This window comes from Erinaceus europaeus, chromosome 9, assembly GCF_950295315.1.
Source record: "Erinaceus europaeus chromosome 9, mEriEur2.1, whole genome shotgun sequence".
Classification (NCBI taxonomy): Eukaryota; Metazoa; Chordata; class Mammalia; order Eulipotyphla; family Erinaceidae; genus Erinaceus; species Erinaceus europaeus.
This window is the reverse complement of record NC_080170.1, coordinates 14137706-14149895: the sequence shown is the minus strand read 5'-3', so window position 1 is coordinate 14149895 and position 12190 is coordinate 14137706. Positions and strand designations below refer to the sequence as shown.

General features: G+C 50.6%; 1 protein-coding gene across 5 annotated transcripts in view; it reads left to right on the top strand.

The window, feature by feature from the left end:
• Positions 1 to 1521: 1521 nt before the first annotated feature.
• The window catches only part of RASGEF1C (RasGEF domain family member 1C), a 37947-nt gene continuing 27278 nt past the window's right edge, over positions 1522 to 12190 (top strand). Inside the window, exon 1 of one of the 5 annotated variants that reach the window (XM_060197345.1) lies at positions 1522 to 1628. Coding sequence is in view for 2 of the 5 variants with exons in the window: in XM_060197347.1 (XP_060053330.1) it covers positions 4297 to 4338 (42 nt within the window). In the remaining 3 variants the exon portion in view is untranslated. The other 4 variants (XM_060197348.1, XM_060197346.1, XM_060197347.1 and 1 more) reach the window with 4 other exon arrangements.

Genomic DNA, 12190 nt, shown 5'->3' with positions numbered 1-12190 from the left:
CCAAGGCTTTCAGAGGAGCCTGGCTCCACTTAGGGCCCTGATTCCAAGACTGGACACCCATAAAGATTACAGGCCCTTTTCATCAATGCTGAGTCCGACATAAGCTGCTTCCAGAGCACAAAGGTGACTCAACACAGAAGTTTCGACAAATAACCTATTTTGGGTTATTGTTCTCTCTCTCTCTCTCTCTCTCTTTCTCCCTCCTTTTTTCTTCCCTCCACCCCCAGAAAACTGAACAGAAAAAAACTTCCTTTGGAGGGAGTGGTGGAGTTTATTAGTAGAAGAGACAGGGGCAGCAAATGTCACACTTGCTGAAGTAAGAGTGTGTGTGTGTGTGTGTGTGTGTGTGTGCTCTCAAGAGCCAGGAAAGACTAAGCAGAGGCTGCCCCCCAAGAGAGGATATGGAGACCCTTATGACTGAGCTAGAGCTCTGCTGAATACCCCCCGAGGCCCTCAGTGTGTGCCACTTGGGTCTAGGACAGCCAGCAGCCCAGCTGGTGGCAGACTCCGGGAGCCCCTGTCACTTCCCCATAAACCAAGAATGATCCTTATTCAACACCCTGGGTCACCTCAGCTGGACCTTGGTCCTTCCCTGGGCTCCCCACTTCCAGGACTCCTCCCAGCCTCTCTTCTCTTCCACATGGCATTCATTCATTCATTCATTCATTCATTCCCACACCTTCAGGTCTTGACTCAAAGTCCTGCTGCCTTCCTGCCCAGTTGACCCAACCCACACCAGCCCTAAGACTCCTATGAGGTCGAGGCAGGTGCTTGCTCTCTCCAGCCTAAGTTTCCCCAGCCTCAGGAGAAAGGCATCAACCCAGGGCTGCAGGGAGGAGAAGTGCTCCTCCCTAGGAGTTGCGAGAGGTGGAGTCTTCCTCCTGTGCCTACAGCACCTAGATCCAGCTGTTTCTGAAAGCAGAGGGCCTGGGCTTTAGCTGCTTCAGTGGGCAGTAAGTTACCGGCTTTGCTTGAGCCCGCGGGGTGGGCGTTCCTGCCACATCTCAGGACAGGTCCTGGGCGAAGCTGCGGCGGCACCAGGCCTGCGGGTCCTGCTCAGGCCCCCTGCCCATTCTAAAGGGGGAGCAGCACCCCATCATCCCAGGAGCACCCTGGTCCTCCCAGTGGCCCACTCTCCCCTTGGGTGATGCTGGGGCGCGCCCTCCGGGACCTCTCTGGGCTCCTGGAGGGATGCCGTACACGTCTTCCCGGGAACCCCGTGCCCACTCCGTGCCCACAGGACCCCGTGACCCAGACCACCGTTCAGTGACCCTGGCAGAAGGCCAGCCTTGAGCAACCAATACACGTGAGCTGGGTCTTAGGGTGTCAGGTTGCAGGAGAGAGGGGTCTTCGGGTGCCGAATCCCACAGAAGTCAGGTCGGGGTGGGGTTGGGTCGGCATGCGATTCCCGGGAAGGCGGGGTCCCCGCCGCCATAACAGAAGGCCCAGGGCGCGCGGGGTGCAGGCGGCCTGGAGGCGCGGCTCCGGCTCCTCCCCGCGCTGCACCGTGCGGCCGCCAGGGGGCGTGGCGCGCTGTGCGGGAGCGGGCGGGCGGGAGCGTGCGGGCTGCGGGCGGCGGCGGGCGCTGCCCAGGGGCCGGGCCCCGGGTGCGGGCGCGCCGGGAGCCGGTGAGTGGGGGAGCGGCCGGGCGGCGTCCGGGCGCCTCAGGCTCCAGGGCTGGGTGGGCCGGTGCGGGGCGGCGGGGCGCGGGCGCAGACGCGCGGGCCTGACCCCGCACAGGTGCGCGAGATAGTGGCGGCAGGGATGGTGATGGTGACAACGGGGAGGGGTGGGGGTGGCTTTGCGGGGCAGAAAGGACCCACGAAGGGCACACCCCCGGTGGCAGAGGCCAGACTGGCCAGACGTGCCTCCCACCCAGTGTACCCAGTGCGCCCTCTGCCACCTTGCGAGGTGCACCTAGAGGGCTGGGGGGTGGGGGTTGGGGCAGGAAAAGCCAGGCTGGCCGGTGCTCTACCCCGCTGCAGAGCCTCAGTTTCCCAGTCCAGGAAATGGGAGCAGCCAGGCTGGCTACCCGTGGGCTGGGAGACAAGGGCCTTATCTTGGGGAAGGGGTGCCATGGTCCCCCGAAACTGGGCGAGGTGCAGGGAAGCACCTGCGCCCCACCAGGGCCCGTATGGCTGGAGGGGTGCACCCTGGGGTGATGGGTGACAGCTCAGATGGGGGAGAGGAGCCTGGTGCTCTGGGGGCCCAGCTTGTGGGGCGGCCTGAGTGGTACCGGGGTGCTCCTCCAGCAGGTATATGTCCTGCTGGGCCTCAGAAGACGTGAGAGGTGTCCCTGCTTGGGGGGGCGGACCTGTGTCTCCACCTTGTGGCTGAAGTCACCCAAGGCTTCGACAGGAGACAGGACGCATTCAAGGTGTCAGGAACCATGAAGTGGCAAAGCTAGGGTTCTACCCCTGCAGTAGGGTGGGCTCCAGAAGCCTCCCTCCAAGCTGGTCGCCAGGTGACAGGAGAGCCTGAGGCTGTCTCCTTGTCCCCTCACAGGCACAGAGCCTTCAGTGTGTCGCTGCTTCCAGCCCCACCTGAGTGCTCACGGCAGGAGTGTGGAGGGAAGGTGTGCGGAGAGGTAGAGGATAGGCACTAGGAAGAAACCAAGGCCAGAACAGAGCCTGTGCCTGGTCAGGGAGGGCATCCCTGAGCTGTGACCATAAGCTGAGATGTGACAGGAAGGGCAGAGCCAGAGAGAAGGTCTGAGAGAACAGCAGGGGTGAGGTCCCTGAGGGGCAGCAGGTGTGTGTGGGGGAGGGCGGGAGGTATGATAGAGCCCGAGACTTGGAGGCTTCTCAGAGCACCTTTGCTGAGGAAGGGGGTGGTGGTGTACGGTTTGAGACTTGAAAGTATGCCCCTGGGGCAGGTGACAGGACTGAGGACAAGAGGGGACATGCAGCAGGAGTCCTGCAGGCAGTCCGGGGGTGAGGAGACAAAGACAGGATACCCGGGGTGATGGCAACAGTCTCGGGTGTGTGATCATTCTCCCGAAGCTTGCTCAGGACCTCTCCTGAGATGCGGCAAGAACCCCCACCCCATAGGCTCAAGCAAAGCCAGTAACTTACTGCCCATTGAAGTATTTAATGCCCGGGCCTCTGCTTTCAGCAACAACTGGATCCATGTGCTGCAGGCACAGGAGGAGGACTCCACCTCCCACATGTCCCAGGCCCTGGTAGCAGGAGCACCAGAACAAGCCCAAAATATTATCCTGGTGGCACCGTCACCACCCCTCCCCCCAGGTCCTGCACCTGTTACTGTCAACATGCAGTAGGGCTCCCCCCCACTTTTAAAAAATAATATTTGTTTATTTATGTATTTATTCCTTTTGTTGCCCTTGTTGTTTTATTGTTGTTGTTATTGGTGTCGTTATTGTTGGATAGGACAGAGAGAAATGGAGAGAGGAGGGGAAGACAGAAAGGGGGAGAGAAAGACACCTGCAGACCTGCTTCACCACCTGTGAATCGACTCCCCTGCAGGTGGGGAGGGAGCCAGGGGCTCGAACCAGGATCCTTACGCCAGTCCTTGTGCTTTGCATCACATGCGCCTAACCCGCGGTGCTACGACCTGACTCCCCCACACACACACTTTTAGTCATTATGATATACTTCTACTTTTGAATACATAGACCATCTTGAATATGGTTCAAAAGTCAAATCTGTACAAAGGTCATACTTCAATGTCTTGGGTTTTTGGAATTGTTTCCAGTTTATCCTTTCTTTTCCTCCCTTTATTTTTTTTCCTTCGACACAAGCCATATTATGCATGTTTACAAAAGTTAGCATGTAGGGGGCTGGGCAGTGGCACACCTGGTTAAGTGCACATAGTACTGAGCACAAAGACCTGTGCAAGGATCCAAGTTCAAGCCCCCAGCTCCCCACCTGCAGGGGAGTCGCTTCACAAGTGGTGAAGCAGGTCTGCAGGTGTCCATCTTTCTCTCTTCCTCGCTATCATCCCCCTCCTCTCTCAATTTCTCTCTGTCCTATCCAATAAAAATGGGGAAAAAATGGCCACCATGAGCAGTGGATTCGTAGTGCCAGCACTGAGCCCCAGCAATAACCCTGGAGACAAAGAAAAGAAAGGAAGGAAGGAAGGAAGGAAGGAAGGAAGGAAGGAAGGGAGGGAGGGAGGGAGGGAGGAGGAAGGAAGGGTTAGCATATACATCTCCTTTGCACCTTGCTTTCTAAAATAAAAATCTCACCTTCACACTCCATGAGACTGTCCCTGTTTTTTCTGGCCTCATAGTACTCTACTGAGTGGCTTTGTCACACTTTGCTAACCGTGTTCCCTATGGATGGATGTCTGGATTTGTCTGGTCCTTCATTATTCAAGGTAGTGTGTTCCTGGCTAACTCTGCACATGTGTATTTGTGAAGGTACAGTTTTCACTCCCAGAAATAGGAGTGTGTATGGATTTATTTCATTAACTGTTGTTCTCATATGGTTATTGCTCCAAACTCCATTGCTCCTCCCTAGCATGTGATGCTGTGGGCTCCCCTCACAGCCCCATCAATCTGAGAGCCAAGAAATAATATCACTGTGGATTTTCATTTATGTCTCTTCTATATGCATGAGATGCAATACTTCTTCTGTTGAATGATCAGGTGATTCTCTTTTTCTATCCTGTTTAGGTTTTGGACATGCTAAAGCATAGTTTGTATAGTTTTGCTGTATAGTTTGCTCATTGTCTTTTGAATTTCAGGTCCCCCCCCCCCGGGTGTTTAAAATACAATTGGCAGAGTAGCAAGATGGTTCAGTGGGTAAAGTGCATACCTTACATGCATGAGGCTCTGCGTTCACTCCCCAACACCACACAGAATTACTGTTGACAGCATCAAGGGGACTCCATGGATGGTGGAGCAGTACTTTGGTGCCTCTCCTCTTGTTCTCTCTGTCTGTCTGTCTCTGTCTCTCTCAAAAGATATAAAATGGAAAGTTGGACATGGAGGGTGCCCAGCTATGATGCATGAGGCCCTGGGTTCACTAAAGTGCCTACTGAACAGATTGGCATTTTCGTGTTGTTGAGCTGCAAACACTTCTCTCAGGCTTTTTGCTCTGTTTGTGGTAGATTTTGCCAATAAACTCTTTCTGTTTTTCATGGAGCTGATTTAATTACTCTTCTGCAACTACCTCTAGGTTTTAAATCAGAGAAAGGCTTTTCTCAAGCCTACTTGTAAAGTAGGCTTATCTCTCTCCTCTCTCTTTCCCCTCACTCTTATTTAAAAATTGGCCTGGGGAGACTGCTTGGCATTGTCATCTACCTGTGTACAAATTCCCCCAGCCCCCAGTTTTTCCTGTGACTCATGAAAAGTAAAGAAAGTAAGGCACTACCCGCTCTCACTCACATGGAGTGAGGAGTGGAACAAGTGGATAAGTGAGAGAAAACAAAAGTAAACTTTGGGGAGTCGGGTGGTAGCGCAACGGGTTAAGTGCATGTGGTGCAAAGTGCAAGGACCGGCATAAGGATCCCAGTTCAAGCCCCTGGCTCACCACCTGCAAGGGAGTCACTTCATAGGTGGTGAAGTGGGTCTGGGGGTTTATCTTTCTCTCCCCCTCTCTGTCTTCCCCTCCTCTCTCCATTTCTCTCTGTGAAATTTCTGTCAGTCATTGCTAACAACGACGACGACAGTAATAATAACTACAACAATAAAACAAAAGGGAATAAATAAATAAATTTTTCTTTAAAACAAAGTAAACTTTGTGGCTACAAAACCAGTTTGGTGGAGCCAGAAAACTAGCTCTCTTGATTGTCATGTGTGCAGCTCAGGTTCAAGCCTGGCCTTTACCTCATTGAAGGAAGCTTTGGTGCTGTGGTCTCTCTCTGCCTCTGTCTTAAATAAACAAACAGGGCTGAGGAGACACCACAATGGTCATGCAAAAAGGCTTTCATGACTGAGGCACCAAAGGTCCCAGGTTCAAGCCCCAGTACCACCATAAACCAGAGCTAAGCAACACTCTGGTAAAAATTAATTAATTAGTTTAATTAATCACTTTTACAAAAGGGCAAATTGGTGGTTACTGCAAGGAAAGAAGGTAAGTTAATTAGATAAAAAGGGCCAAATGTATGGTGAAAGATGGAATATAATTTGTCATGGTGAACTTACAGATATTGGGATTTTTTAAATATATATTTTTTTCATTTAATTTTCAGAAATTTTTCTTTTTTTTATTTTGTTAGGACAGAGAGAAATTGAGAGGGGAGGGGAGAGAGAGAGAGAGAGAGACCTGCTCTCAAAGCGTTTCCCCTGCAGATGGGGACCTGGAGCTTGAACCTGTGTTCTTGTGCACTGTCATATGTGTGCTCAACCAGGTGCACCACTGCTCTGCTCCATATTTCATTTATTACACATGAGAGAGAATTTCATATGAGGCAGGGAGAGATAGGGAAAAAAGGAAAGAGAGAGAGGAGGAGAAGGAGAGGGAAAAGAAGAGGGCTAGGAGAGAGAGAGAGAGAGAAAGAGAGAGAGAGAGAAAGGGAGAGGGGGAGGAGAGAGAGAGAGGCCAGAGCACCACGCTAGTATGTGTAGTCCTGGGGATCGAACCAGGAACCTCAGTGCTCTACCCATTGAGCAACCCGCTAGCCCTGGGAGTTGGCATGTACCAAGGCATACCTGGGTGTGACAGCCTGCTCCCTGCAGTGTGCCCAGTGAGGAGAAAGTAGCAGTGAGGATGTGACCTTAGAAACATCCTATGTGGAAAAAAATGAACTCACAGAGAGCTGTGCACAGGCGTCTACACTTGAAAACTTCAAAATGAACAAACTATACCAAATATTCCTTAGGAACATCTATTTCTGATATATATTATCTTAAAATATTTTTTTATCATTTTAATACTTTTATTATTGGATACAGGCAGAGAGAAATTGAGAGGGGAGGGGGAGATAGAGAGAGAGAGATAGAGAGATACCTGCAGCCCTGCTTCACCACTCATGAAGCTTCCCCCCTGTAGGTGTGGACCAGGGGCTTGAACCTGGGTCTTTGTGCACTGTAATGTGAGCACTTAACCAGGTGTGCCACTGCCTGGCCCCCCTAAAATATATTTTATTTATTTATTAGCTATATAGAAAGAAATCAGGAAGGATGGGAGCGATATAGAGGGAGACAGAGAGACACCTGTAGCACTGTTTCATTATTTGTGAAGCTTTCCCCTGCAGGTGGGAGCCAGGGGCTTGAACCCAGGTCCTTGTACATGGTAACATGTGCACTCAACCAAGTGCATCCCACTCAGCCCCCCTGAAATATAATATTTTAACATATTTTTTTTAAAAATCCCAGGCCTGGTTGAGTGCGCTCATTACCATGTGCATGCTCCCTGGTTTGAACCTCAGCTCCCCACCTGCGGGGGGAAGCTTCAGGAGTAGGGAAGCAGGGCTGCAGGTGCTTCTCTTTCTCTCTCCCTATCAATTTTTCTCTGTCTCTATTCAAAGTAAGTGGAAAAATTATTTTAAAAAAAGGATTCAGGGGCTAGGTGGTGGTGCGCCTGGTTGAGCGCACACATTACAGTGCACAAGGACCCAGGTTCAAGCCCCTGGTCCCCACCTACAGGGGGAAAGCTTCACAGGTGGTGAAGCAGGGCTGCAGGTGTCTCTCTGTCTCTTTCCCCCTCTACCTCCCCAGTCCCCTCTTGATTTCTTTCTGTTTCTATCCAGTAATAAATTTAAAAAATAATAAAATGAGAATTTCACATAGTCAGGGTGACAGGCAAGTGACTGAGGTGGGGGTTGGGGGGGTGAAGTGGAGGCTGCAGGCATTTCATTTTCATAAGTGTGTCACCAGTCATCTTTCTCCATGGCAGGTGTCCCTTTACAGAATAACCCTGGAGTCCATAGTGTGTGTGTGGGGGGTGCCCTGGAACTCTTATGTCCCCCTGCTTGTCCTGTGCTCTGGGACACTTCCCACTTTAGGGACCACACTGTCAGCAAGACACATTGTCACAGACCCCTGTACCTGTACAGCCCTGGGGTCCCCAAAGAGCCACAGTCACGGTTGGCCCAGGAGCAGCTTAGGGGGAGCCACATCCCAGCTGTTCTAGACATGAGTGGCAAGATGTGAGTGGCAGGATCGCCGGCCAGGAACCAGCAGCCAAGCCCCCTGCCAGAGAGACCTTGAAGCTCAGGCCTCTGTATCAGGCCTGTGAGCAACTAGGAATAGGCACTGGGCCACTCTGTCACCTCCTTCCTGGTAGTCACAGGCTGTAGCATGCAGGGGTGCTCTGTGATTTGTTTTAAAGATTTATTTATTTATTTATTTATAAGAGAAGGAGAAGGAGGAAATATACAAAGAGAGGGAACCAGAGCATGACTGGGGTACATTCAATGCCAGGAGTCAAACTCCAGACCTCATGCCTGAGATTCCAGTATCTTCTCCACAGCATCATGTCCTGGGCCCACAGCTTTGGGTTTCCTCCTCCAGCTGATTCTGGGCTTCCTGTGTGCCCTTGGTGGAGGCCAAGACTCTGAGGTGTCTCTCCTTCACACTGAGCCCCCTAGCCCGGACCTGAGCAGGTGGGGTGGGAAGAGTAATTGGCTCTGTCCCCATGAGGGCCACCCAGGCTTCGGAGAAAGCCATTGAAAACTGTCACACTCTGCAGCACCTCGCAGACTGGGTGTCACGTCCTTCCCACGTCCCCAGCCCAGTGCTGACAGCCAGGCTGTATTACAAGCCCTTTGCATGCTCAGAAGCGTGTGTGAACCCGGCGGCATGAGGGGGTGGTGGAATGGGTTAAAGGGGTTTCGGTGACAGTGTGTGACAGCTGCTCCCAGGAACAAGAATCACAGCCCTCCCCTCCCCACCCCTAATGCCCTGTGATTTGAGAACAGCTGTTTCTGCACAAACGCAGCCAGATTGTATTAGCACTTGAGATGATGAAAAGGACTGAAAGCATCTGCTCCGGGAAGATGCAATGCTGGTCTGCAGACAGCTGAGGGAGGAAGGAGTAGAGACAAATTAGGTCACCCGAGCAGTGGCCAGCTTCCCTGACAGGGCTGTGGGCAGATGTGTGGGACACAGAATAAGTGTGCTCTGGCCCCCCTCCCCCCAACCCTCATCTCCCACCCCTGGAAAGGCCCTCCCAAAGCATCAGGATTCAGAGAGGGCAGTTCAAGGTCATGGCACACCCAGGTCAGGTGGAACTTACAGGGAGACAATCAGACTTCCCTCTTTGTTTCTTTTGTAACTTTTGGAAAAGTTTATCTTCAAAAGCATATAAAGAATGTGACATATGGGCTAGGGAGATAGCATAATGGTTCTGCAAAAAGACTTAAGCGTGAGGCTCTGAGGTCCCAAATTCAATCCCCAGCACCACCATAAGCCCAACAGTGCTCTGATCTCTCTCTCTCTCTCTCTCTCTCTCTGTGTGTGTGTGTGTGTGTGTGTGTGTGTGTGTGTCTTTCTCTGTATCTCTCTCATTAAAATAAAATATTAAAGAAAAGAAAGGGCTGGGGAGACAGCATAATGGTTATGCAAAATACTTTCATGCCTGGGGGCCAGGTGGTAGCACAGTGGGTTAAGTGCACATGGTGCCAATCACAAGGACCAGCCCGGGGATCCTGGTTCAAACCCCCAACTCCCCACCTGCAGGGGGGTTGCCTCATGGGCGGTGAAGCCAGTCTGCAGGTGTCTGTGTTTCTCTCCCCCTCTCTGTCTTCCCCTCCTCTCTCGATTTCTCTCTGTCCTATCCAACAACAACAATGGCAACAAGGACAACAACAAGGGCAACAGAATGGGAAAATGGCCTCCAGGAGCAGTGGGTTCATGGTGCAGGCACCCAGCCCCAGCGAGAACCTTGGAGGCAAAAAAAAAAAAAAAAATTTTCATGCCTGCGGCTCCTAGGTTCCAAGTTCAATCCCCAGTACCACTATCAGCCAGAGGTGAGCAGTACTCTGGTCTTTGTCTCTCTGTGTATCTCTCTCACTAAAATAAAATAAAGACAAGATGTTTGCCATCTATCTCCTCTTACCTAGACTCTACTCTCTTAGGCGTGGTTGTTTTATAGATTTACTCTTTAAAAATAATTTACTTAATAATTTATTGATTTTAATGAGAGCAGGAAAGAAAGAGAGAGACCAGAGCCCTGCTCAAGTCTTACTTATGGTGGTGTTGGGGATTGAACCAGTGACTTCAGTGCTTCAGATTTGAGAGTCTTTTGCAGAATTACTGTGCTAGCTCTCTCCATCCCAAGTTATTTATCTTTATAAGAGTTGAAGAATGTGTGAGGAAGAGACCAGAGTATGCTCAGCTCCTGCATTTGACAACACTAGGGCTTTAACTCTGGACTCTCACATATGCTAGTCTTTCCTACTCAAGCTGACCTATTTTTGAGGCTCATTTGCTCAGATCTTGAAGCAACTCCATGATACCTTCTTATTTCCCATTTCTCAGTGACTCTGAGCTGGCAGGGACTGTGTTTGCATAAGCTCCAAGTCACTGATGAGATGAACAGTAATGGCTTAACATGTGCTGATGTTCACTCCTTAATCAGATCAGATGCCCTGGTTAACTGAGAAAGATCTTTTGGAGGCTGTACGGTGGAGCATGTATGCTACTCTGCACAAGAATTCAGGTTCAAGCCCCAAGTTCCCACCTGCAGGGTGGAGACTTCATGGGCAGTGAAACAAGTGCTGCAGGTATCTCTCTTTCTCAGTGTCTCTCTTACCCACCAAATATAAGAAAGAAAAATAAATAATAAAGGGGGAAAATGGCCACTGGGAGTGGTGGATTTGTCATGCAGGCACACACCCAGTGATAACCGCAGTGGCAATAAAAATTAATTTAATTTAAAAAAAAGACCTTCTAACAGCTGCTTTGTTAAATGTTCACATTTTGCATTCTAGTTTTTCTTTTCTTTTCTTTTTTCTTTATTGCCATCAGGATTATCACTGGGGCTTGGTGCCTGCACTACGAATATGCTGCTCCTGAAAGCCATTTCCCCCCCATTTTGTTGCCTTTGTTGTTACTGTTATTATTGGTGTTAGATGTGACAGAGAGAAATTGAGAGATCAAAGGAAAACAGAGAGGGGGAGAGAAAGATAGATACTTGCAGACCTGCCTCACTGATCATGAAGCGATCCCCCTGCAGGTGGGGAGCCGAACCAGTAACCTTACACTGGTCTGTGTGCTTTGCACCATGTGTGCTTAACCCACTGTGCTACCACCACGCCCCCCTCTTTTTCCTCTTCTTTCTATTATACCTGATAAGATAGAGAGAAATTGAGAGGGGAGAGGAGATAGAGAGGAAGAGAGATAGATACCTGCAGACCTGCTCCACCACTTATGAAGTGTCCCCCATGCAGGTGGGGAGTGGGGGCTGAAGCCCGGGTCCTTGTGCTGGGTGACATGTGCACTCAACCAGTGGCACCCTCTTTTCTTTCTTTGATCTTCATTATACTAATTTGTTGGAGAAGCATTTGCCCTGTAAAGCGAACTGTGTCCTGGGTTTAGTGTTTGTCTCCTGCTGGTCTCATCTCACTTGTCTGTCCACCCTCATGTGGTGTGTTTTCTGGTCACTGGTTCCATCTAGGACAACTGGAACTATTCAGCCAGGCCAGCATGCCAGCCCTGGGAGTAACTGACGTGGGTTTTGTAGCCACATAATAACAGGGAAACTCAGGGACCAGGCGGTGGCGTACCTGATTGAGGACATACTTTACCATGAGAGAGGACCCGGGTTGAAGTCCCAGCTTCCCACTTGCAGGGGGGAAGCTTCACAAGAAGTGAGGCAGAGTTGCAAGTGTCTCTTTCCTCTTCCTCCTCCTCTTCTTCCTCCCTTTTCATTACTATAAGAAAAAACTGACCACAGGGAATGTTGGTGGAGTCATCACGCAGGTCCTGAGCCACAGCACACACACACACACACACACACACACACACAAAGGTGAAATTCAGGTTAGTAATTTACTTCATCAGCCTGATACATTTAAAAGATTATCGTTCAAATGTTATCCATACGTGTGTGACTAAGGACGAATTTTAGATTCTTTTATGCTGTCTTCATAACCACAGGTGTACTTTATGCTCATAGCACATCTCTGATAGACTTTTTATAGAGGTGAGGCAGAGAGAGATAAAGAGGGAAAGACAGAGAGGAGAGACACCTGCAGCATTGCTCCACCACTTGTAAAGCTTCCCCCTTGAAACTGGGCACTGGGTTTGAACCTGAGTCCTTATGCGTGGTAACGTGTGCAC